Consider the following 25,825-nt stretch of genomic DNA (forward strand, 5'->3'; position numbering starts at 1 on the left):
TCCTGCCGTTCTGAAACCTCCACCACGTGGTCAGGGGTCTCGTGAGAAGTTCCTAGAGGGGTCACATGCCCACCCTCCACCCCTTCTGGGGCGTGGTTTCCGCTGACGTATTTCCGCATCCGGGCACGTGCTTCTGGGGGTGGGGCGGGGGGAGGGGTTTCCGCATCCGGTCACGTGGTTCCGGTATTTTGACAGAAGGTGGGTCCCTTATACTACTTACAGTCTTTGCTGTTGGAGCTGCTCTTGCAAAAATGACTACTCCCATTAGCCCCAGTGCCTGCCTTTCATTTGGATTAACTAAGCTGAAGGAATGCAAAGAGGACAAAAGCCTGGTGCATGCCATTCACTGAATTTTTGGCATGCAGTATGCTAGCGCAGAAGGAGGGGAAGTGAGAAGTTTGGCTTCCTGCTACTCTGGACTAAATGGATAATTTGCTGGGAGGTGAAAGTTCATTGGGGAGAACTGGGAAGCAGGACACACACACACACACACACACACCTTTCCAAGGTCCAGCTTGGAAGCAGTTTTGGGACCCTGTGGCATAGCTAGAGGGGGTGCAAAATACTAAATTTTTCACATTGCCTCACTGTAGCATGCAAGCAGTCTCTCCCCCTCTCTTTGGTGCCATTCGGATCGTTATGGCAAAATGCTGTGGTGCAGGGGTGGCAAACATAAGGCCTGTGGGCCAGATGTGGCCCCCGGAAACAATTTATCTGGCCCCTGTTATAATTGGGCTCTCCTAGTTTGATAATTGGACTCTCTCATATCTTGAAAATATTGACATGATTTGCACATTTCTGTCATTTGCTGCTAATGAGTTTCTATTTGAAAACAAAGTGCTTATTTCTGACCATCATCTGCTTTAATGATGTCACTTTCTTCTTGATGATGTCACTTCCAACCCTCACTAGGCACCATGAATGCTCACTTTGGCCCTCTGAAAGAAATGAGTTGGACATCCCTGCTCTAGTGGGCCAAAATAGCTCCAAAGAAAAGGGGTAGGGACCACTTGCATGCTATGCTGAAGCACCATGCTAAACTCAGTGTTTTGCACCCCCTCTTGCAACGCCACTGTTGGAACCTCATACTTTCTAGGTGCAGGGCAAGTTCAAACACCCAACACTAGTTTCGGAGTCCTAGCCTTGAAAAATGTATTAACATCTCTGTTGAATTTCCATTTCCATATGCACATATGGGGACAGAATTCCTACCTGTGGAACTTTATAGAGATCCAAGATAGTTGCCACATAAAGTGATATGTCCGCATTCAGTCCACCGATGACTGCTGTCAGACTACTCTGGACACCACACCAGTAGTTGGGGACAAATCTCTCCAGTGTGGATAGAAGCAGCATAGTGGCATGGAAGGTCCATTTTGCACTGAAATGGCTCTCATAGATGCGGAAGCCCAAGGTGATATTGGGTAGGATCTGGAAATGTTCATTGATCTCCTTCACTGCAAATGCCAAAGCCAGGATGTGCTGATAATTCTTTGTCACTACCCTAGAACGAAAGTCACATTTTGCATCATAAGGATATTCCACACATAGTAAAATGAACATTACTGTAGTCTGCATCTTCTTCATTACTATTTCTTAGGCATTTACATTTTTATCATGTCAAAAAGTATGTATACACACAACAAAATAATACTGTATAATTGTGCCATTTATATACCAATATTCTTGAGGCAGTCCAATTGTACCAATTGTGATTAGAGCGGTGTTTCCCAAATTGTGGGTTGGGACCCACCAGTGGGTCGCGAGCTAATTTTTGGTGGGTCATAAAGTTTTTGAAATATTTTGTTTTTGAAATATAAAAGTTTTTGAATATTAAAAAAAAAATCTTTGAAAGCATCATTGCCCAGTTTACAAAAGAAAATGGTTAGCCGGAATGCTAGCCTGTGGTACCTCCAAATTACAATGTAACATTTTCTTATTTTCTCTACTAATTGGTATGTCATATTTCACAAAATAAAAGGACAGTTTCAGCTATTTGTCTGGCCTGGAAGTCTGTAACTGCACATCTTGCTCTCCAGTTCATCCTTTTCTTTATCCTGGAGTTATTGTAATGTTTTTTTTTTTTTTTTGGGGGGGGGGGGAGATGGATAACGACAGTCCTTGACCTCCACGTCTACAGTGAGTCCAGCAAACACACACACACACACACACACACACACACACACTATATGTAAGGTCTGTAGAAACCTCAGGAGCATATGACCTAAATTATTACGAAATAATTTATAATGTGTTATTATGAAATAAATAAAAATAATTATTTTATTTTCTGTGTAAACCGCTTTGTGAACTTTTTGTTAAAAAGCGGTATATAAACACTGTTAATAATAATAATAATAATAATAATAATAATAATAATAATAATAATAATAATAATAATAATATGTAAGGTTTGTAGTAACCTCAGGAGCAGATGACTTAAATTATTATGAAATAATATATAATTATTATGATGATATCAATAAAAATATTTCTTTCTAGATCTCTATTTTTGGTCTAGTGGGTCACTATGGATTGTCATTTTTAAAAGTGGATCCCAGTGCTAAAAAGTTTGGGAAGCACTGGATTAGAGTGTTGCACACATGTTGTACTAGAACTAGATTTGTACAAGAAAATAAAATCAAAGATTTCATGTCATGTTATTTATTGAATGAAAAATTTAAATCCTGCTTTTCCGGCTCAGCTAGGACCATTGGTACGATTAACAGCATGTTAAAATACAGCAATAGAAACACAATAAAAACCATCCAAAGGGAGACACAGAAATCAAAGATGAGTGAAAATCAGAGCAACAGGAATCAGAGTCTACAGAAAGTCAGCAATAAACTGCATGAAGAAATAATTTAAAATACTTCAGGGACTCCATAGGTGGGCTTGGGGGGGGGGGTCTATGGACTGGGTACAAAATAAAAATTGTATGTATTTATGTGCATTTTTCTGAAAAGGAAGTCCTTAGCTTTCATCAGCTTCTCAGAGGGCTCTGTGACCCAAAAGACCTCAAGAATCACTGCTGTAAAAGGAGGAAAATTATTTGTTTAAGCTTCAGTGCCATGCATTTTTTAACAATTTCAGTATAATGTACGTGAATGAAAATGACTTTAATCCCTGAGATCAAAAGACCCCTTATGTTATTGAACATTCCCTTTACTGTATGAACTTGGTTTAAAGTCCAGTCCGATCCTGGGATTGTTCATTCCCTTGATGCAGCCACTTTGGTCATGCTTTTGAAAAGAAGGGTATAAAAACAGTGAATGCACGAATAGATTGAGGAAGCATAAACAAAATAGAAGACTTACACAAGATCTTCAGAAAGTGTCTGTGGAGGTTCTGCAGTGAAGATTAACGGTTTGACCATTATGTCAGCCAAAGTAGCAATGCCACCAATGATCAGGTCTCCTGACTGATGATATTTGTGAAGTGGAGGATGGGGATCACGGATGTTGCACTTACCAAGGTGTTCAGTGCATAGCAAGAGAGGAAGCTGAGCTAGAATCAAGACCACTAACACCACCATTTTGATTTCAACTTCAGATCATCCCTTCTCCAGATAGATTCCCCTATTCCAATTGGTCACACAACTCCATTGAAACAGTCTGACTTTAATATTTCTTCTGTCTGCCGTGAGGTTTGGTGCCCGGAGTATAAAATGACTGTAAACTGTATTACCAGTTTGTGGGGGGAGGCTATAAGGGGGTGGCAAGGAATGCAGATTAGTAATGCTAATTAGTAATTAGTAATTAGTAATTAGTAATTGATGCTAATTTATTGAGATCATTGACGGAGACGTCATTCCCTAGAACAATAGTCACATTTTGCATCATAAAGATATTCCACACATAGTAAAATGAATATTACTGTAGTCTGCATCTTCTTCATTACTATTTACTAGGCATTTACATTTTTATAATGTCAAATAGTATATATACCCACAATTGTGCCATTCATATACCGATATTCTTGAGGCAGTCCTTACTTCCAATTATACAAATCATTTTGCAGTGGAGATTATCGGTTTGACCATTAAGTCAGCCAGAGTAGCAATGCCACCAATCATCAGGTCTCCTGACTGATGATATTTGTGGAGTGGAGGATGGGGATCACAGATGTTGCATTGATCAAGGTGTTCAATGCGCAGCATGAGAGGAAGCTGAGCTAGAAGCAAGACCACGAATACCAGCATTTTGATTTCAACTACAAACTGTTCCCTCTCCAAATAGATTCCCCTATCCCAATTTATCACACAATAGTGTCTGGAGTACAAAATGATTGTAAACTGTGTTACCAATATGTGGGAGGGGGGCTATAAAAGGGTGGCAATGAATGCAGATTAGTAATGCTAGACTATTTATGCTAATCTGTTGAAATCATTGACAGAGAGGTCATATTCACTCTCAATCCTGAATTGTCCTGTTAGTCTTTGTTCCCACATATCACTTTTGGGCCCAAACTGTCCAGTAGGAACATAAAGAGTTACCTCTTGCTGACTCAGACCAGTGGTCCATCTAGCTAAGTATTTTTGACACTGTACAATATTTCAGATAAGGGTCTTTCCTAGTTCTACCTAGAAATACCGCAACTTAAACCTGAGATTTTCTGCAGGAGGAGCATTTACCACTGACTTACACCCCCTCCCAACCACTGCAGTTCCTCCTAGTGTCAATTCAGAATATAGAGGTTTCACAGACAAAAAACAGCGGAAATAGGTAGAGAATGTACGTAATTAGAAATGACAAAAAAATAGAAATAAAGTAGCACATCTCCCCTAGAGAATAAGTATCAACAATTAGGCAGATGCAAATTCACCTACCTCTAATCCCTGGCACTAGCTCCAAATGGTACTGGGGAGATTTATAATATCCTTCCAGACTCCTGGTCACCGCTAGAAATTCACAGGGGTTTGGACAAACACGAGAATTATGTAATTACAGTCCTTTTGATGATGAAAGGGTTGTTGATTATCAGTTCAAAGATTTGTATTCCATAGACTACGAGTATAAACCTGGCTGTTGCAGTTGTCAGTAGCATAGCCAAGGAGGGTCACAGGTCCCTGGATGGCACTCTTCCTGCCCCCCTTGCTTGCCCCTGTGCCCCTCCAAACACAACCAGAGCTATGTTCCGGTTGCATCTGGAGGCTGCTCTGAGGTCCCCCCTCAGGCGCCTCTTTTCTGGACTGAAGAGGCCCAAACATTGTAGCCTTTCCTCATAGGGAGAGTTTTCATCCACTGCCTAGCAGGTGTAACACACACACAGCTGTAGATATCAAATGGTAGCAAAGGACACAGACACTGAAATGCTTCAGGATTTTAAGGAGGACAGAGGAAGAGGGACACACAATTTTGCAGGGAAGATAAGATCGGGATGAGGAAGGGGAATAGGATAGCCTGGCCAGCTCCATGGAATGGTGTAAAGCACACCGCATCACCAGAACATTGGCAGCATAGAGGCCCAATAGGACGGAGCCATAAGAGGTACTTCAGAACCAACTTAAAGCTACTCATTTAAGTGGGGCTTAATCATGAGTAACGTTCTCTAGATACAACCTGTTCACCTGCCTTGTGCTGAATCAGACCCTCGGGACAGCAAGCTCAGCATTGTCTACACTCACTGGAAGTAGTGTGTTTCATATGTATCAGTGTGTGTCATATGTATAGATGTATACATCATATTTATAACACCAATGTGTATTATATGTAGATATTTCCCAGCCCTCCCTGAGACAACAGGCATTCAACCTGGAACCTTCTTACATATATACCACCAATGAGCTACTATGGCCTGTACTCAAACTCTCCACATTTCAATACCCTGATAACAATATACCTTTCCATGCAGGAAGTATCATTGTGTGAGAATGCATGAATCTATCAGCGGGAGGGGGGTCGGGGGCTTCTTGTAGTGGGGGATTCGATTATTAGAAACATAGAGAGGGGGGTTTGCGACGGATGTGAGGACCGCATGGTGACTTGCCTGCCTGGTGCGAAGGTTGCGGACATCACTTCTCGTCTAGACAGGCTAGTAGACAGTGCTGGGGGAGAGGTAGCGGCTGTGGTGCATGTCGGCACCAACGACGTGGGCAAGTGTAGCTGGGAGGTCCTGGAGGCCAAATTTAGGCTTTTAGGCAGGAAGCTGAAAGCCAGGACCTCAAAGGTAGCGTTCTCTGAAGTGCTACCTGTTCCACGCGCAGGGCCAGCTAGGCAGGCGGAGATCAGGGGTCTCAATGCGTGGATGAGACGGTGGTGTAGGGAGGAGGGGTTTAGATTCGTTAGGCACTGGGGAACGTTTTGGGACAAGCGGGGCCTGTACAAGAGGGACGGGCTCCATTTGAACCAGAACGGAACCAGACTGCTGGCGCATAACATTAAAAAGGTGGCAGAGCAGCTTTTAAACTGATCCCTGGGGGAAGGCCGACAGGAGCCGAGGGGCATCCGGTTCGGGACTCCTCATCCCTATGGGATGAGGATGGGGAGGTTAGAGAACAACAAGACAAAGGCAGGGTAGGAGAAGAAATTGGGAAAGGTAGGGAGATGGGATGTGATAGACAGTTTGGCACAATGAGAGGATGCGGGGACAAAGGAGCGAATAAGCAGCCCGTCCTGGGGCATTCCGTGTATAAATGCTTTTATGCGAATGCCCGAAGTCTACGAGCAAAGGTGGGAGAACTGGAATGTCTGGTGACAAGGGAAAATATTGACATAGTGGGCATAACGGAAACCTGGTGGAATGCGGAGAATCAGTGGGATACCGCAATCCCAGGCTATAAACTCTACAGGAGGGACAGGCAGGGGCGTGTTGGAGGTGGGGTGGCCCTTTATGTTAAGGAAGGGATAGAATCCAGCAAAGTAGAGATTGAAGGTGGGTCCGACTCCACCATAGAATCTCTGTGGGTTAAATTACCAGGCTTGAGCAGCGATGTAATACTGGGGGTGTGCTATCGTCCTCCAGACCAGAAATCTGATGGGGACCTTGAAATGAGGAAACAGATCAGGGAGGTGACAAGGAAGGACAGGGTTGTAATCATGGGGGACTTCAATTATCCTCATATTGACTGGGTCAATTTGTGTTCTGGTCACGATAAGGAAACCGGATTTCTTGACGTGCTAAATGACTGTGGCTTAGATCAGCTAGTCACGGAGCCCACCAGAGGACAGGTGACTCTGGATTTAATTTTGTGCGGTACGCAGGACCTGGTTAGAGATGTAAACGTTACTGAGCCATTGGGGAACAGTGATCATGCTGCGATCCGTTTTGACGTGCACGTTGGGGGAAGAATACCAGGCAAATCTCTAACAAAAACCCTTGACTTCCGACGGGCGGACTTCCCTCAAATGAGGAGGCTGGTTAGAAGGAGGTTGAAAGGGAGGGTAAAAAGAGTCCAGTCTCTCCAGAGTGCATGGAGGCTGCTTAAAACAACAGTAATAGAGGCCCAGCAGAGGTGTATACCGCAAAGAAAGAAGGGTTCCACTAAATCCAGGAGAGTGCCCGCATGGCTAACCAGCCAAGTTAGAGAGGCTGTGAAGGGCAAGGAAGCTTCCTTCCGTAAATGGAAGTCTTGCCCTAATGAAGAGAATAAAAAGGAACATAAACTGTGGCAAAATAAATGTAAGAAGGTGATAGGGGAGGCCAAGCGAGACTATGAGGAACGCATGGCCAGCAACATTAAGGGGAATAATAAAAGCTTCTTCAAATATGTTAGAAGCAGGAAACCCGCCAGAGAAGCGGTTGGCCCTCTGGATGGTGAGGGAGGGAAAGGGGAGATAAAAGGAGACTTAGAGATGGCAGAGAAATTAAATGAGTTCTTTGCATCTGTCTTCACGGCAGAAGACCTCGGGCAGATACCGCTGCCCGAACGGCCCCTCCTGACCGAGGAGTTAAGTCAGATAGAGGTTAAAAGAGAAGATGTTTCAGACCTCATTGATAAATTAAAGATCAATAAGTCACCGGGCCCTGATGGCATACACCCAAGGGTTATTAAGGAATTGAAGAATGAAGTTGCAGATCTCTTGACTAAGGTATGCAACTTGTCCCTCAAAACGGCCACGGTACCAGAAGATTGGAGGATAGCAAATATCACGCCTATTTTTAAAAAGGGAAAGAGGGGGGACCCGGGAAACTATAGGCCGGTCAGCCTAACATCTATACCGGGTAAGATGGTGGAATGCCTCATCAAAGATAGGATCTCAAAACACATAGACAAACAGGCCTTGCTGAGGGAGAGTCAGCATGGCTTCTGTAAGGGTAAGTCTTGCCTCACAAACCTTATAGAATTCTTTGAAAAGGTCAACAGGCATGTGGATGCGGGAGAACCCGTGGACATTATATATCTGGACTTTCAGAAGGCGTTTGACACGGTCCCTCACCAAAGGCTACTGAAAAAACTCCACAGTCAGGGAATTAGAGGACAGGTCCTCTCGTGGATTGAGAACTGGTTGGAGGCCAGGAAGCAGAGAGTGGGTGTCAATGGGCAATTTTCACAATGGAGAGAGGTGAAAAGCGGTGTGCCCCAAGGATCTGTCCTGGGACCGGTGCTTTTCAACCTCTTCATAAATGACCTGGAGACAGGGTTGAGCAGTGAAGTGGCTAAGTTTGCAGATGACACCAAACTTTTCCGAGTGGTAAAGACCAGAAGTGATTGTGAGGAGCTCCAGAAGGATCTCTCCAGACTGGCAGAATGGGCAGCAAAATGGCAGATGCGCTTCAATGTCAGTAAGTGTAAAGTCATGCACATTGGGGCAAAAAATCAAAACTTTAGATATAGGCTGATGGGTTCTGAGCTGTCTGTGACAGATCAGGAGAGAGATCTTGGGGTGGTGGTGGACAGGTCGATAAAAGTGTCGACCCAATGTGCGGTGGCAGTGAAGAAGGCCAATTCTATGCTTGGGATCATTAGGAAGGGTATTGAGAACAAAACGGTTAGTATTATAATGCCATTGTACAAATCTATGGTAAGGCCACACCTGGAGTATTGTGTCCAGTTCTGGTCGCCGCATCTCAAAAAAGACATAGTGGAAATGGAAAAGGTGCAAAAGAGAGCGACTAAGATGATTACGGGGCTGGGGCACCTTCCTTATGAGGAAAGGCTACGGCGTTTGGGCCTCTTCAGCCTAGAAAAGCGACGCTTGAGGGGGGACATGATTGAGACATACAAAATTATGCAGGGGATGGACAGAGTGGATAGGGAGATGCTCTTTACACTCTCACATAATATCAGAACCAGGGGACATCCACTAAAATTGAGTGTTGGGCGGGTTAGGACAGACAAAAGAAAATATTTCTTTACTCAGCGCGTGGTCGGTCTGTGGAACTCCTTGCCACAGGATGTGGTGCTGGCATCTAGCCTAGACGCCTTTAAAAGGGGATTGGACGAGTTTCTGGAGGAAAAATCCATTATGGGGTACAAGCGATGATGTGTATGCGCAACCTCCTGATTTTAGGAATGGGTTAAGTCAGAATGCCAGATGTAGGGGAGAGCACCAGGATGAGGTCTCTTGTTACCTGGTGTGCTCCCTGGGGCATTTGGTGGGCCGCTGTGAGATACAGGAAGCTGGACTAGATGGGCCTATGGCCTGATCCAGTGGGGCTGTTCTTATGTTCTTATGTTCTTATGTTCTATCAGACTATGCCTAATATTTACATGAAAGGAACTCTGGGGCAAACCTGAGATGAAACTGGAAGATCCTTTTGTGGATGTCATATGTACACTTCTACAGTGCATGAAGACAGATACAAAGACCAGACCTTACTGCAGTGTGAATATTATCCCCTCTGAATGCTGGTCAGTGTAGTGGTTAAGAAACGCGAGTGATGAGACAAGTGTTCACCTGAGCTCAGAATCCACCTGCTGATTCTTGGGAAGCCTCCAAACCTCAGATGCTGATGTGTAACACAGAAATACTAAAACAATTTTCCATACAGGATTGCTATAAGAATTGCTGAGCATACTCAAATCATGAGTTTTTAAACTGTGCGATGTTTTGTATCAATGCCATTATTTCATCTCATCCCTCACCTTGCCATCTTTCATTAGCTCATCTATGGCCCAGCTCCAATTGTGGCTGATAAAACCCCAGGACTTCCCTTCTATCAGATGGTCTCCGGGGAAACCAAAACTGAGTGAAACTGAGCCATTTGGCACATTTACTCGCGAGTAGGCAAACTTGCCTTAGTCTGTCGCAAAGGGCAGGCTGAGACAAATCCAACGACACAGGAATGGTTCCTATCCAATGAAAGCAGCCCAAAAAAACACCCGAGAAGGAGGTCCCTCCCTCCAAGCAGACAAATTTATTGAGCCCTATGGAAACCAAAAGTAAGCCAAACGGTCACATTTACTCGGGAGTAAGCAAACGTGTCTTGGCTCCTGGTCAAGTCAGGCAAAGGGGAATGGAAGGCTGGCTGCATGGTCCCAATCTGATGAAAGTGGAGCTCAGTAAATGCTCCAGAAGGCAGCACCCCCCGCCCCCCAAGAATGAACATAGGCTTCAGCTGGTAAGGTCAATTTTATTTGTTTTTAGACTTGCAAATACAGGTCCTGATAGTGATATGCTTGAAATATAAGAACTTCCACTGAACTGGGCACTGGGGAAGGCTGAAAATCTCATTGATATTTTTTTGTTTGTGCGGGGAGTTTTATTGCAGGCAGGCTGCAGAGAAAATTCACGTGGTGAAACAGAGCTGGGTTCCCCTTATTTAATTATTTGTTTTTCTTTAATTTAATTATTTATAATTATTTATTTTATTTTGATGGTGTCACTTCCAGTCATGACATCACTTCCGGTGGGTCCCGGACAGATTGTCATTCTAAAATGTGGGTCCCAGTCCCTAGCAATAATTTCAAATTGTACTGGGACAATTCATAATATCCTTCACAGACTCTGTGATTAGTTTTGCTAGAGGGCACTAGAAATTCACAGAGGTTTGGAGAACCAGAAGAGTTAATTACAGTCATTCAGACAATGAAAAAGGAGCTGAACATCAATTAAAAGTACTCTATTCCATGTACAGTTGCCATAAACAACTTGATTGTGACATTGAGACATGCATTTTCTCTTTACCTGTGCACATACACCGCACAAAGAAGCACACAATTCAGAGGCTTGGGTAAACAGGGCCACTTGATTAATAAATTATACAACACCTGCAACAGGGAAAAACCTAGTTCATCCTCCTAGCATAAGGGCAACTCCAGTAGGGAAAATGGGGTTAACCACCTGTGTCATAAACTGACCCCTTATGGGTTATGGCCAACCCCATAAGGTAGAGGCAGCTGGACAGCTCTGATTCCTACTGGTTAAGCCTTATGGTAGTTTTTGCAAACTCCAGTCAAGGGGCTTGCCAGCCTGCCTCACTGGTCCAGGAAAGTACCATCTGAGTGTGTTCTGACTTTGCTAACCTCAGAATGTACACCAAACAGTCAAATCCTGCCTACTCAACCCGCATGACAACTGCCACATGCAGGGTTAGCTTAGCGCTTAACCCCCACTACCCCGCAAGTATCCAAGAGGCAACACAACATTGCAGGTCCAAAAGAAATGGACGCCATCACTTCTGAACAGGACTGGCAGTCTGAGAATACCTGGGTGGTGAATGACTAGCCCCCATTGAGAAAAACCCACCATAGGTTTGAATTGATCTTACACCTGGCAATATCAACCTGACAGGGGTTGTTCACCCCATGCCAAATCCTACAAGGGAACATGCAGACCACAGGATAACAACACTGGGAGTCCAATGCCAATAACAACCAAATCCCTGTGGCCCTAAAGCCTCAAAGACAAGTCCTCTGGCATAGATCATTTCCCTCTAAATGGATAAGCAATATCTGAGGGGTGGATACACATCCAAAAACTTCCTCAACAGGGGTAACAACTGATCCCAAAGCATGCCCCACCTCATAGCCCAAAAGACTCTGGCTATATTGCTCAGCTCAAGCTGGGTGCCAAAGCTGGGTGTCATGGCCCAAACCACAGCGAAATGCACACAAATGAGGGCCATTGCAGGAAACAACCAGCTATGACCTGCCAAAGAATATAAACAACAGGTGTAAGCATTGTGAATCAAACAACAAGTGTTAACACACAACTTGGGATCACACCCCCTAAGTGAGCAGAACAAACACCCCACAGCATCTTCACAGAAACATAACATAACAACAAACAAGTTTCAAGAAAACAAACTTTTCAACACAAAAGTTCACAAAGTGGTTTACAGTGAAAATCAAATAACTAAATAGCTCCCTGTCCCAAAAGGGCACAATCTCCAAAGATGCAGAAGATACACCAGCAAACAGCCACTGGAAAAGACGCTGTGCAGGGGTGAAGGGGGACATTTACTCTTCGCCTCCAAGTATGGGAGGAGCACCACTGGAAAAGGGCCGCTTTGCCCAGTTAGCAGGTAAATAAGGAAATGATGGGAAAAGCAACTTATTGCAGCCCACTAGGTGGCAGTAACAGTCAGCACTGCATGTTGCATTGCCGCACAGTGAATGAACTGTGCATATTCCCTGAAGTACAGCCAATTATCCAGAAGGATCAAGATACTCCCAACCAGGGGCCTGCTGAGTTTTCCACTTTGGTCTCAGAATGACTGAACTATTTTCCAATTAAATAGGGAGGAATGACTCAGGGTGCAATCCTAACAGCGCCGGCCCTTGCGCCAGCCCCAGAGGGTCACAAACATGCTGGAAGGAATCCAGCCTCCATGCCAACATGGGGAGGGAGCATTGCATCCAGTCAAGCTCAGCCGACGCAAGGCTCTGGGGTAGGCAGGGAGGAGATGGGAGGGAAACTTTCTGGGGAGGGGGGAGGGCGGGGGAGGGTGGTGCCAGAGGCGGGTGGGCGGGGAGTGGGAGGCGGGGCAGGGGTAGGGCAGTTATGCCGGATCCCAACCCCCATTTCTGAGCAGCACATAGCGGCTGAAAGCCTCTCCACTCTCCTTGGACTTATGCAACCTCTTCTTTGTGACTGTCTTCACTCCTCTCACACCTGCAGTCTCTTTGCCAAACCAAACAGCTCTTCAGTGGTTGTCTTTGCTGTATGTTTCTCACTCTATCTCTACCTGAAAGTTTCACAGTTCCTCTGGGGTTGTGAAGGAAAGCTAATCATAACTAATAGTTGTCAAAACTAGATTAACAAAGAAAAAAATGCATCTAAATATGGATAGTTTATTCTGTACTGTTACCTTCTTTTTATGAGGTGTTCCCGGTTGTTGAGCTCAGATCTCAACATGATAATATAGCACTTGGGGAGAAAGAGGCAACTCAACAGACCAGCGCTGGAAGCTAAGATGGAGAAGATCTCCACAGCCACCATAATTTTTCCTTTGGTGCTCAGGTAGGTTGGAACAAAGGAGAGCCACACACTGCAAAATACCAGCATGCTGAAAGTGATGAACTTGGCTTCGTTGAAACTGTCAGGTAGTTTCCTGGCAAAGAAAACCACAGTGAGGCTGACAAGGGCCAGGAGGCCCATATAGCCCAGGACGCAGTAAAACATGACAGTGGAGCCCTCATTACATTCCAGTATAATTTCTCCAACCACTGAGTGCATGTCCACATCTGGGAAGGAGGGAGAGGTTGCCAGCCACACAGTACAAAGGCTTGTCTGAATAAGAGAGCAGGAAACAACAATGGAGGTGGCCAGTTTTGTCCCCACCCACTTCCTCATCCTAGATCCTGGTTTGGTGGCCATGAAAGCCAGCACCACCGTGATGGTCTTTGCCAGCACACAAGAAACAGCCACAGAGAAGATGATGCCAAAGGCAGTTTGTCGGAGGAGACACGTCACCTTCCCCGGACATCCGATGAACAGCAAAGCACAAAGGAAGCAGAGCAGGAGGGAGGCGAGGAGAGTGTAGGTGAGGTTCCGGTTGTTGGCTTTGACGATGGGAGTGTTGTGGTGCTTCATAAATATTCCTTGCACAACAGCTGTGAGCACAGAAAACAAGCCAGCCAAACAGGCTAAGCAGAGTCCCAAAGGTCCTTCGTAAGTCAAGAAGCTGACAGATTTGGGAATACACAAATCCCGATTTCTGTTTGGGTAGTCTTCACCTCTGCATTTGGAACATTCATTCATGTCTGGAAAAGAAAATGGATCATCTTACAGCCCTATCCTGAGCGTGGGAAGCACCACTCGCTGGTGCGCTGCTCGGGCAACGGGTGTCACAAACGTGCTGTAAGGTATGTTGCAGCAACTGCCAGATCAGCAGTGCCCGCAGGGAGAAACACACCACTTGGCACTGGGCTTCCCTGGCAGTAGCAGGAGCACCACACAGTCAGCTCTTCCTCAAGTGATGGGGAGGTGTTTTCTGGGTGGAAGAAAGGGGGCGAAACTGGGTGGAGGGAGGGAGTGCCAGAGGGCGGGATCGGGGCCAGAAGGGGGTGGGGCAGCAGCAGAGTCTGTCGCTGGAATTTATCCCCCTCCTGAGCCTTGGAGTTCAACAGAAGAGGTCCACGGCAGTCTCCAGGCCCAGGTCTCGCATCAGGGCTGCGACGGAGCCGCAGCGCGACAGTGAGAAGGGCGGGAGCTTGTGGGCCACCTCAGATTGGGGCGGGCGGGCTCACCGCTTCCTGCTAAGGGGAAGCACCTGGCCGCAGAGGCCAGAATGGAGCCTCCTTGGGCAGCAGCAGTCTACCTGGGGGGGCAGGGGCAGCCCCGCCCTCAGTGCCAGCCGCCCCGGGAGACGAGCAGGGCGAGAGCCGTCTCCTTCCGGGGGGTGCTGGTGGACATCTGGAGGGTTTGTATGTGTTTGGAAGTGTATATTTGTTTGTTCATGTATGTGTGTGTATATATGTGTGTGTATGTCTCTGTGTGTGTATACATATATATGTACATGTATGTATATATGCAGGACTTTTTTTCTAATAGAAATAAAAATAAATAAATAAAAGATTAACAAGTTGTGAGTTCCAGAACCTTTTTTTTTTTTTTTTTTTTTTTACAAGAAAAGCACTGGTTACAGCCAATCTCTTTCCCCATTCAGAACGCAATCCAGAGTGCTCGTTGAGGTGGTGCAGGTCCCCTGAGACAGCCCAAAAGTGTCGAGAATGTGCTGTAAAGCATGTTGATGCCTCCTCTAGAGCCGGCTGGGTCAACTCAGAGGCCCACACTGCCTCCCGGATACTGGATCCAGACCCTGACCTGGTAAGTTTGGACCAGCCTGTGCAGGCAGGCGCAGAGGTCAAGAAAGGATGGTGGGAAGGTGGAACAGAGGTAGGGAGGGGGGTTGTGTGGGGAGAGGGCAGACCAGGAGGTGAACTGAGCCCAGGAAGGGCCACAGCAGGGCAGGCTAAATCCTAACCTCTGTCCCTGGCCTAATCTGCCTTCACAAGTTTCTCCTATTTGTGCCCACAAAATTGCTAGTGCAGATCTATGTAGCCCCATGGGGCTGGCTATGGGGTAAGGGGAAAAATACCCCTTAGCCTGAGTTGCCCTCCAGCCAGCGCCAACCTCAGATCGGGTACAGTGCAGACCACTCAGCCTGGCTGTTCCAGCGCAAGTTAGGATTGGGCTTCCCATCCAATATGTTTCTTACCCTTCTGACTTGACACCTTCCCTTCTGGACACGGGATGCAGTCATAGCAGCAAAAGGGCTCCCCCTCCTTCACTTTCTTTCTGGAACCAGGAAGGCAGCTCTCACTGCATACAGAAAGAGGCTGGACCTAATTCAGAAATGGAAAAGGACAATGAGGCTCCAGAAGATGATGCCACTGGAACTCTGAAGACTTCTGCGCATTTTCATATGTTCCTTAAGGAGGACGAAAGCCTCCATTCTTAGCTCTTCATAGGGTACCAACTAGGCTGTTCAACTGATGCAGCGAGAGAACTTGATCCCACTGAAGCTTGTCCAATAGGGGACATAGAAACAGAAAAGGAATTTTCCCTCATGGGCAGCCCAGTCCTGACTAGTGCTGGCTCAGCAATCACCTGGCCTCTGCTGTATCCAATGCTGTTCAGGAGGAGGCTGGAGGTCTCCTCGGGGTAAGGGGATATTTGCCCTTATACCGAATAACACCCCAGCACTCGCTGGTGCGCTGCTATGGGGCTATTTGGATCTGCACCTGTTAAATAGCAGGCACAAATCTAAGCAGCCCCATGTAAGGCTGCCAACGTCACAGGGGGAAACAGGATATGGTGGAGGCCTGCTCTGCCAATTCTGTTCCTTCCCAGGGCTGATCCAGCCCCACTCCACCCTCCCTTGCCCAGAAATGCCCACCTCTTTTTCACCCTCCTGATGCCCCACCGCCACCCACAGCATTCCTTACCTCTGCTGGTGACCAATCTCCTGGATGTACCATCAGCAGGGCAGTGCAGGACTACCCGCTGGTGCTGCTTCCTCTCCAGGTGCACAAACATGCTTTATGGCATGTTTGCATTTGCAACACCCTCTGCTGGTGCAGGGACCACTGGGCCAGCAGATCTGGAGGTGTGAATCTCTTCTAAATAGTGTTAAGCTCTTGGGGACTGTTAAAATCAAGAGTTCCTTCAAGCCAGTTCCCAACTTTCTGATTACTGCCTTAGCGAAGGGGACATTAGAATATCAAAACTATATCCCAAAATAAAGAAGCCCCCTAACAGCACAATCCTAAGTGTGTCTACTCAGAAATATGTCCCACTATATTCCTTAGGGCTTAGTCTCAGAAAAGTGTTAGTATTGCAGCTTAACAGACTGAATGGACTATGATTTACTTCAATACACCAACTGGTTCTTCAAAGATTGTAAAATTTTCAGGATTTTTTTCTAGCAAGTTTCAGCGTTTCTTTATCACTGGGAAAGTTTTGGATGTGATAAACATCTCCTCTACCACTATATCGATGCTTGAACAAATTTCAGATACTACAGGGACAGTTTTAGCAGAGTTTTTGTTGGATCTGGAGACACAAATTCTGCCTGAGCATCTGTGGTCTGATGAAGGAATTCAAGGAAGAAGATTAATGAAAAAATTGAAGTCCCTTGCTGCAGATTTGGCCAGCACATTAAGAGACAATTGCCCTGATGCTACTCAGAAGAGCAACTTGAGGATCCTAGAGGGCAAACACGGAGCTGTGAACCCTGTAGAGAATCTGCATTTTAAGACTGAAAACTTGAAAAAGAATCCTGGTGAAAAGGTTTCAAATTCTCTTTGCAACTAGATTGCTGCGAAAAGCAATGATTTGATATCTCTGTGAGTGAAAGGCAAGACATCAATCAACTAAATCCGTGGTTCTCATTCATTTAGCACCCACTTTTTAGAATGAAATTCTGTCAGGACCCACCAGAAGTGATATCATGACCAGAAGTTACATTTCATCAAGCAGGAAAATTTTTAACAATCCTAGACTGCAATCCTACCCACGCTTACCCAGGAGTAAGTCCCATTGACTGTCATGGTTAAAATAACATACATTGTAGCTTGTTAAAAGTACAGGTCTGTAACATTTCCCCAAATACAGTCACATACCTTAGTAGCATCAAGTCTAATATATTAAAAATAAAATATTGAAATGATTGGGGACTCACCTGAAATTGGCTCGCGACCCCCCTGGTGGGTCCCGAACCACAGTTTGAGAAACAGTGAACTAAATGCATAATGAACAGCATACAAAATATTGTTGAGTTTCACTTTCTCCAACAATCAAAGCTCATATTTTATAGGCACTGAGCACAATCTAATAAAATTAACTTGGCACACCAAGAAATCATTCTGAGAGAAGTTCCATACTCTTGGCAACTGGATCCTACCTGGTTAAACCAGCGGTGCCATGTTATGGCATTCTCATTGATGGTGAATGCTTGATCTGGAGGAGCCAGGGGGTCCACCCTCCCAACCTTCACTCTATGAAAGGAATTGTTGGAAGATATATTCCAGTTCATAACATCAAATCCAGCTACTAACACTCCATCCTGGTTGAAGGAAACTGTTTCCCCAGCACTGTTGTTAAATGAAACCCCTTTCAGGAAGTGATGGAGCTGGATTGGAAAAGGAAAAAGGAAAAATTTAGAAAAGCTTGCAACTGTATGTCTTTGTGTCTCAATATGTATGCAAGTGTACTATAGAATGTATACTGGAAGATTCTTAAGTATAAAAATGTTATACAGTGCTGCCTCGCATAACGAAATTAATCCGTTCCGCGAGTCCTTTCGTTATGCGAGTTTTTTGTTTTGCGAAGCGCGTTTTCCCATAGGAATGCATTGAAATTTAATTAATGCGTTCCTATGGGCAAGAAAAGTCAGAACAAAGTCAAATTTGGTTTACAAAGTGTTTATTAAGTGCTCTTTAAAGGCATACATACTGTATAGAGGATTTCAAAAATGGGGGGGATGCTGAGTGGGGAGCTTGAAGGCTGTAATCCTGTGCACACTTTCCTGGGAGTAAGCACAATGGGACTTACTTCTGAGGAGACATGCACAGGATTGTGCTCTAAGCTGGGGAGGACAGAGCAGCTGCACTCAATTGCTTGCTTTTGCCGTGATCATGGGGGAAATGAAGGAAATGGGGCAGTGAGAGGGTGAATGAGGGATGGGGGGATGCTGAGAGGGGAGTTTGAAGGCTGTAATCCTGTGCAAACTTTCCTGGGAGCAAGCACAATGGGACTTACTTACATAAAGATCCTCCCCTTACTATGGTGGATGGGATCATAAACTGGCATGAAAATCCCCCCCTTATAAATCCCCCCCTTATAAATCCCCTCAATATGTGTGTAAGTGTTCTATGGAATGTACACTGGAAGCTTCTTAAGTATAAAAATGTTATATTTTAATTTAAAAGTATAAAATAGGACACCGGTCTTCAGCTCAGATACATGTATCAGATATCAGAAAGTGGTAGGGAAGTGCTGGTGCCACAACTCCGAGACTCGAGCTGAGTCCTGAGTCTCTACCCACCTTGACTCCATGAATCATCCATGAGTCATAACAGCATCCCTTGCAACTCATCCAGAGCTGTTTTTCAAGTCATTTTGACTCAAGTTCAAGTCTTTTTGAAAAGCAAGTCAAGCCCCAAAAGTGGGGAGCAAAAAGCAGGCAAGCACTTGTATTGGAATCTGGAAGATCTGGCGAGGAGGTAGATGTGGTGTCCGCAGTGGCCCCTTTAAGGGTAAGGCCTGGGCATCCAGCAGAGTGTGCTGCACAGCTGCAGCCACCTGAAGGCAATAGGGCCCTCAGGGGTATAAGGAGCACCTGGGTCAGGAAGGGGGGTGTGGGTTGTAGAAGGAGTGTAGGTTGGAGGTAGGAGAGGGGACTGACTGACTGACTGGGCTTATTGACTTTGGACTTTGCCCTGGATACTCTGACTGACTTTGTGACTAAGGGACTGACTAATAGACTGCTGGAACAGACTGCTGGAGACACTGGAGTTTGAAGTGTGGCTGCTGTGCCCAAGACCTGCTGAGGACCAAGGATCTGCTGTAGTGGCAGGAGGCTGCTGGCAGGAGAGAGGACCTCTGCAGGTTGAACAGGTGAGCTACCCTGGAGGTGGGGTCCAGCAGGACTGCAGGGCAGAACCAGGGTCATTTGTTGGGGAAAAGAAGGGGAGCTAATTTGCTTAAAGTGGGCATAATTCTCCAGGCAGAGTTTGGCCTTGGAATCAGGCAAGACAGCACTCTCACACGAAACGAAGTCACAAGCACATATGAAAGCAGGTCTTGACCTGAGTTTGAGTTTTTTTTCATTTTTAGGGTAAGACCCCTGAGACAGAATCATTACAATAACAATATATTTATATTCTTTTCGATGAAAAGTTCACAAAGTGGTTTACCGAGAAAATCAGATAAGTAATGGTTCCCTATCCCAAAAGGGCTCACAATCTAAAAAGATGCAAAGAGAACACCAGTGTCCTGCCACTAGAAAAGACATTGTGCTGGGGTGAGGCGGGCCAGTTACTCTCCCCAGCTAAATAAAAGAGGAGCACCCATTTGAAGAAGTGCCTCCTGCCCAATGAGTAGGGATTATGGGTCATCCAAGTTTTGGCCTGTCTCTGGAAAGAGGAAGTGGGAAACAATACTTTAGCTAAGGACATACCTGCTGCTGATGTAATGAAAGATGAACAATACAGCATGAATATCAGGATTGGGGAAAAATGATCCAATGATGATTCAGGATCAGTAATGAAGCCAAAATAGGCAAGTAGAGAAAGCGTATATGAGCTCATATTTGTGCATGAGTAATGTTTTTTATGCATTTCAGATTAATGTGAAAGGGAACCTTTATATGGTCAATATCAATGTGTGGATGCTGAGCCCCCTACCTGCCACAGCTGTTGATTCTGAAGCTCCAGACCTGCTTTGTCCAATGCTGCTCTGTGATAGAGCCTAGATGAGAACATGGCATGCAACACATGGGCCAGAACATGAACAGTGCTGTAGATGCTGTAACTGTGACCAGTCATGCTCATCTCAAAAGAAGCCCCAGGAAGGCTCTCCAGCTTCTCGTCTCCCATGCAAATATTGCCATTCACCTGGCCTCCACTTCCACTTGGGAACACACAGTCAAATGCATTTTGCCAGAAGTCCCTGATAAAACCATCCTCTGTTGCTCTCAAAGGGTTCTGACCTTCAATAAATGATTTGAAACCTGGTGGATCATTGGAGTGAATCGTGAAGGCTATAGCACCATGGAACATTTCTGCATCCCAAGTCCTTTGATAACCATATGATGTGAGGTCCATTTGGGCTGTCATTATCCACACTTTGCCTTTGGCTTTATTGGTCATGTCTTCCTGCTGTGATAGAAATGGCAGCCATCTCAAAAACACCATAGAATAAGTGTCTCCATAGGTGACCAAGACATTGGCATTGCTGTCTGTGACTTTATCATGTATTTTCGCCCCCTCTTTGATCATGTCCAAATATTCGCTGGCATAATTGATTTTAGGACTTCGTTCGATAAAGGAGAAGCAGACACCGCTTTGGAAGAATACTGGAAGTACAGTTTGCACAAATCTTTCTCCGTCATCATCATCTGTTGTAAGAACACCAATCCATGTCCACCTGAAGTGCAGCAGTAAAGAGAGAATCCCTTCATACTGAAGAGTTTCCCTTGGGATCATCTGGTAGAAGGGAAGCTCTGGGGTTTTATCATTCATCACAGGAGCAGGGCCATAGATGAGCTGAGAAAAGATGTGATTGGAAGGAATGAAGAGAGGGTTAGATTTAGTATCAGTGACTGAAATTTGAAAGGCAAGAATTGGAAGAGGAAAAGAAATTTGACATTGATGATAAAGAAGGGCAGACACCATTGTGCTCAAACCAATTTGATGAGCACCTTACGTTTTGCTGGCTTAAGGTTCAAGGAAAGAGATTTCACTGTGGTGGCTTTCTTTGAAGAGTGGAAAGAGAAGACAAATCAGACTCACTATAATTGCTTAAGGCTGCAAGCTGATGTATGCTTTCCTGGGAGGAAGTCACATTGATTACAGTGGGGCTTACTTCTGAACTGAGATGCATAGGATTGTGCTGTAAGTTTGCTGCAGCTCTTTAGTTCTAAAGAGCTCTTCCAATTCCCCCTGTTCCCTTTCCCCCATTGGAAGGGATGAGGGCTGATGAGGAGATAAAGCATATGAGTTGGGAGTTACAGTCTTTGCTGTTGGAGCTGCTCTTGCAAAAATGACTACTCCCATTAGCCCCAGTGCCTGCCTTTCGTTTGGATTAACTAAGCTGAAGGAATGCAAAGAGGACAAAAGCCTGGTGCATGCCATTCACTGAATTTTTGGCATGCAGTATGCTAGTGCAGAAGGAGGGGAAGTGAGAAGTTTGGCTTCCTAATGCTCTAGACTAAAAGGATAATTTGCTGGGAGGTGAAAGTTCGGTGGGGAGAACTGGGAAGCGGGACACACACACATAATTCCAAGCAAGGCCTGGGGGAGGGGGGTAAAGGGGTAATTTGTAATTTTTCAAAACTGGGGCCCAGGAGCCAAAGGAGGGGGCCCAGATATTTCCTGGGATCTGACATTTTCCTATCTGCTGGGGACACTACCATGACTGGGGATGCTGGGGACACTACTGATGACACATGGGTGGGTAGACCCGGGCTCCAAATCTTTTCCAGCTGTCTCTACCCTCCCCTCACCCTGCTTCATCCCTCCATGCCCCTATTCTGCTTGTCCATCACCACTTTCCCCTGCTTTGTTTCAACCCTCCCCCTTTGCAAAGGGGCCCAAAAGAAACTTTGTACCCCCTAATAAAATTCCCCTCAGAGACCCTGATTCCAAGGTCCAGCGTGGAAGTGGTTTTAGGACCCTGTGGCTTAGCTAGAGGGGGTGCCAAATACTAAATTTTTCACATTGCCTCATTGTAGCGTGCAAGCAGTCCCTCCCCCTCTCTTTGGAGCCATTCGGATCATTATGGCAAAATGCTGTGGTGCAGGGGTGTCAAACATAAGGCCTGTGGGCCAGATGTGGCCCCCGGAAACAATTTATCTGGCCCCTGTTATAATTGGGCACTCCTAGTTTGATAATTGGACTCTCTCATATCTTGAAAATATTAAACATGATTTGCACATTTACTCTTCTGTCATTTGCTGCTAATGAGTTTCTATTTGAAAACAAAGTGCTTATTTCTGACCATCATCTGCTTTAATGATGTCACTTTCTTCTTGATGAAGTCACTTCCGACCCTCAGTAGGCACCATGAATGAATGAATGAATGAATGAATGATAATAATAATCATAATAATCATAATCATAATAAAAATAATAAAAATAATAAATACAGGTATTTATATACCACCTTTCTTGGTCGTCAGATTTCTCCTCAGACATTAATTCAAGGCGGTTTACATAGGCAGGCTATACTAAATCCCAATAGGGATTTTTACAATTGAAGAAGGTTCTGTCTTTCAAGAACCACAACATTTCAGATGGATGTTTAACAATCTGGTATCACATTCTGGCCTCCATTTTCCTCCCACACAGGCTGACAGCGGCCAAAGAGCAGGTGGAATAACTCAGCATGACTTGGCTAGGCTTGTCAGCTGCTTCAAGGTCTCGCCGTTCACGGTGCCGTGGCATCGAACTGGCGACCTTCGGATGTTATCTTCAGGCAAACAGAGGCTCTACCCTCTAGACCAGACCTCCTGCCCTGAATGCTTACTTTGGGTCTCTGAAAGAAATGAGATTGACAACCCTGCTCTAGTGGGGCAAAATGGCTCCAAAGGAAAGGGCTAGGGACCACTTGCATGCTATGGTGAAGCACCATGCTAAACTCAGTGTTTTGCACCCCCTCTTGCTACGCCACTGTTGGAACCTCATCCTTTCTAGGTGCAGGGCAAGTTCAAACACCCAAAACTACTTCCTGAGTCCTAGCCTTGAAAAATGTATTAACATCTCTGTTGAATTTCCATTTCCATATGCACATATGGGGACAGAATTCCTACCTGTGGAACTTTATAGAGATCCAAGATAGTTGCCACATAAAGTGATATGTCCGAGTCCAGTCCACCGATGACTGCTGTCAGACTACTCTCGACAGCACATCTGTAGTTGGGGACAAATCTCTCCAGTGTGGATAGCAGCAATATAGCTGCATAGAAGGTCCATTTTGCACTGAAATGGCTCTCATAGATGCGGAATCCCAAGGTGATATTGGGTAGGATCTGGAAATGTTCATTGATCTCCTTCACTGCAAATGCCAAAGCCAGGATGTGCTGATAATTCTTTGTCACTACCCTAGAACGGAAGTCACATTTTGCATCATAAGGATATTCCACACATAGTAAAATGAACATTACTGTAGTCTGCATCTTCTTCATTACTATTTACTAGGCATTTACATTTTTATCATGTCAAAAAATATATATACCCACAACAAAATAATACTGTATAATTGTGCCATTTATATACCAATATTCTTGAGGCAGTCCTTACTTCTAATTGTACCAATTGTGATTAGATCAGTGTTTCCCAAATTGTGGGTTGGGACCCACCAGTGGGTCGCAAACTAATTTTTGGTAGGTCATAAAGTTTTTGAAATATTTTGTTTTTGAAATAGAAAAGTTTTTGAATATTAAAAAAAAACTTTGAAAGCATCATTGCCGAGTTTGCAAAAGAAAATTGTCAGACGGAATGCTAACCTGTGGTACCTCCAAATTACAATGTAACATTTTCTTATTTTCTCTACTAATTGGCATGTCACAGTTCACAAAATAAAAGGACAGTTTCAGCCTTTTCTCTGGCCTGGAATTCTGTAACTGCACATCTTACTCTCCAGTTCATCCTTTTCTGTATGCTAGAATTATTTTAATGGTTTTTGATTTTTTTTTTTTGGGGGGGGGGGAGGGAAAACAAAAGTCCTTGACTTCCACGTCTAGGGAGAGTTCAGCAAACACACACACACACACACACACACACTATATGTATGGTCTGTAGCAACCTCAGGAGCATATGACCTGAAATATGAATAATTCATAATTATGAAATAATTTGTAATGTTATTATGAAAAAAAATAAAAATAATTATATGATTTTCTCTGTAAACCACTTGGTGAACTTTTTGTTGAAAAGTGGTATATAAATAAGGTTAATAATACTAATAATACTAATAATAATAATAGTATGTAAGGTTTGTAGCAACCTCAGGAGCAACCTACAAATAATTTATAATTTATTATGATGATATCAATAAAAATATTATTTCTTTCTAGATCTCAGTTTTTGGTCTAGTGGGTCACAATGGATTGTCATTTTAAAAAGTGGGTCCCAGTGCTAAAAAGTTTGGGAAGCACTGGATTAGAGTGTTGCACACATGTTGTAGTAGAACTAGATTTGTACAAGAAAATAAAATCAAAGATTTCATGTCATGTCATTTATTGATTGAAAAATTTATATCCTGCTTTTCCGGCTCAGCTAGGACCATTAGAACGATTAACAGCATGTTAAAATAGAGCAATAGAAACACAATAAAAACCATTATAAAGGTGACACTGAAATCAAAGATGAGTGAAAATCAGAGCAACAGGAATCAGAGTCTTCAGAAAGTCAGCCATAAACTGCATGAAGAAATAATTTGAAATACTTCAGGGACTCCATGGATGGGCTTGGGGGGGGGGGGTCTATGAACTGGGTACAAAATAAAATGTATATGTTTATGTGCATTTTTCTGAAAAGGAAGTCCTTAGCTTTCATCAGCTTCTCAGAGAGCTCTATGACCTAAAAGACCTCAAGAATCATTGCTGTAAAAGAAGGAAAATTATTTGTTTAAGCTTCAGTGCCATGTATTTTTTAACAATTTCAGAATAATGTAAGTGAATGAAAATGACTTTAATCCCTGAGATCAAAAGACCCCTTATGTTATTGAACATTCCCTTTACTGTATGGACTTGGTTTAAAGTCCACTCCGATCCTGGGATTGTTCATTCCCTTGATGCAGCCACTTTGGTCATGCTTTTGAAAAGAAGGGTCTAAAAACAGTGAATGCACGAATAGATTGAGGAAGCGTAAACAAAAAAGAAGACTTACACAAGATCCTCAGAAAGTGGCTGTGGAGGTTCCGCAGTGAAGATTATCGGTTTGACCATTATGTCAGCCAGAGTAGCAATGCCACCAATGATCAGGTCCCCTGCCTGATGATATTTGTGAAGTGGAGGATGGGGATCATGGATGTTGCACTTACCAAGGTGTTCAATGCACAGCACGAGAGGAAGCTGAGCTAGAATCAAGACCACTAACACCACCATTTTGATTTCAACTACAGATCATCCCTTCTCCAGATAGATTCCCCTATTCCAATTGGTCACACAACTCCATTGAAACAGTCTGACTTTAATATTTGTTCTGTCTACCGTGCAGTTTGGTGCCCGGAGTATAAAATGACTGTAAACTGTGTTACCAGTTTGTGGGGGG

General features: G+C 44.6%; 1 protein-coding gene across 1 annotated transcript; it reads right to left on the minus strand.

Moving 5' to 3' along the window:
* Positions 1 to 13,190: 13,190 nt before the first annotated feature.
* On the minus strand, positions 13,191 to 25,500 carry LOC136653398 (vomeronasal type-2 receptor 26-like). The gene is made up of 4 exons (XM_066630301.1): positions 25,442 to 25,500; positions 23,362 to 23,653; positions 15,547 to 15,673; positions 13,191 to 14,089 (listed from the first exon to the last, which is right to left on the minus strand). Exons 1-4 carry the CDS (start codon positions 25,498 to 25,500, stop codon positions 13,191 to 13,193), a joined length of 1,377 nt encoding a protein of 458 aa, XP_066486398.1.
* Between the last annotated feature and the right edge of the window lie 325 nt (positions 25,501 to 25,825).

This window comes from Tiliqua scincoides, chromosome 5, assembly GCF_035046505.1.
Source record: "Tiliqua scincoides isolate rTilSci1 chromosome 5, rTilSci1.hap2, whole genome shotgun sequence".
Lineage (NCBI taxonomy): Eukaryota > Metazoa > Chordata > Lepidosauria > Squamata > Scincidae > Tiliqua > Tiliqua scincoides.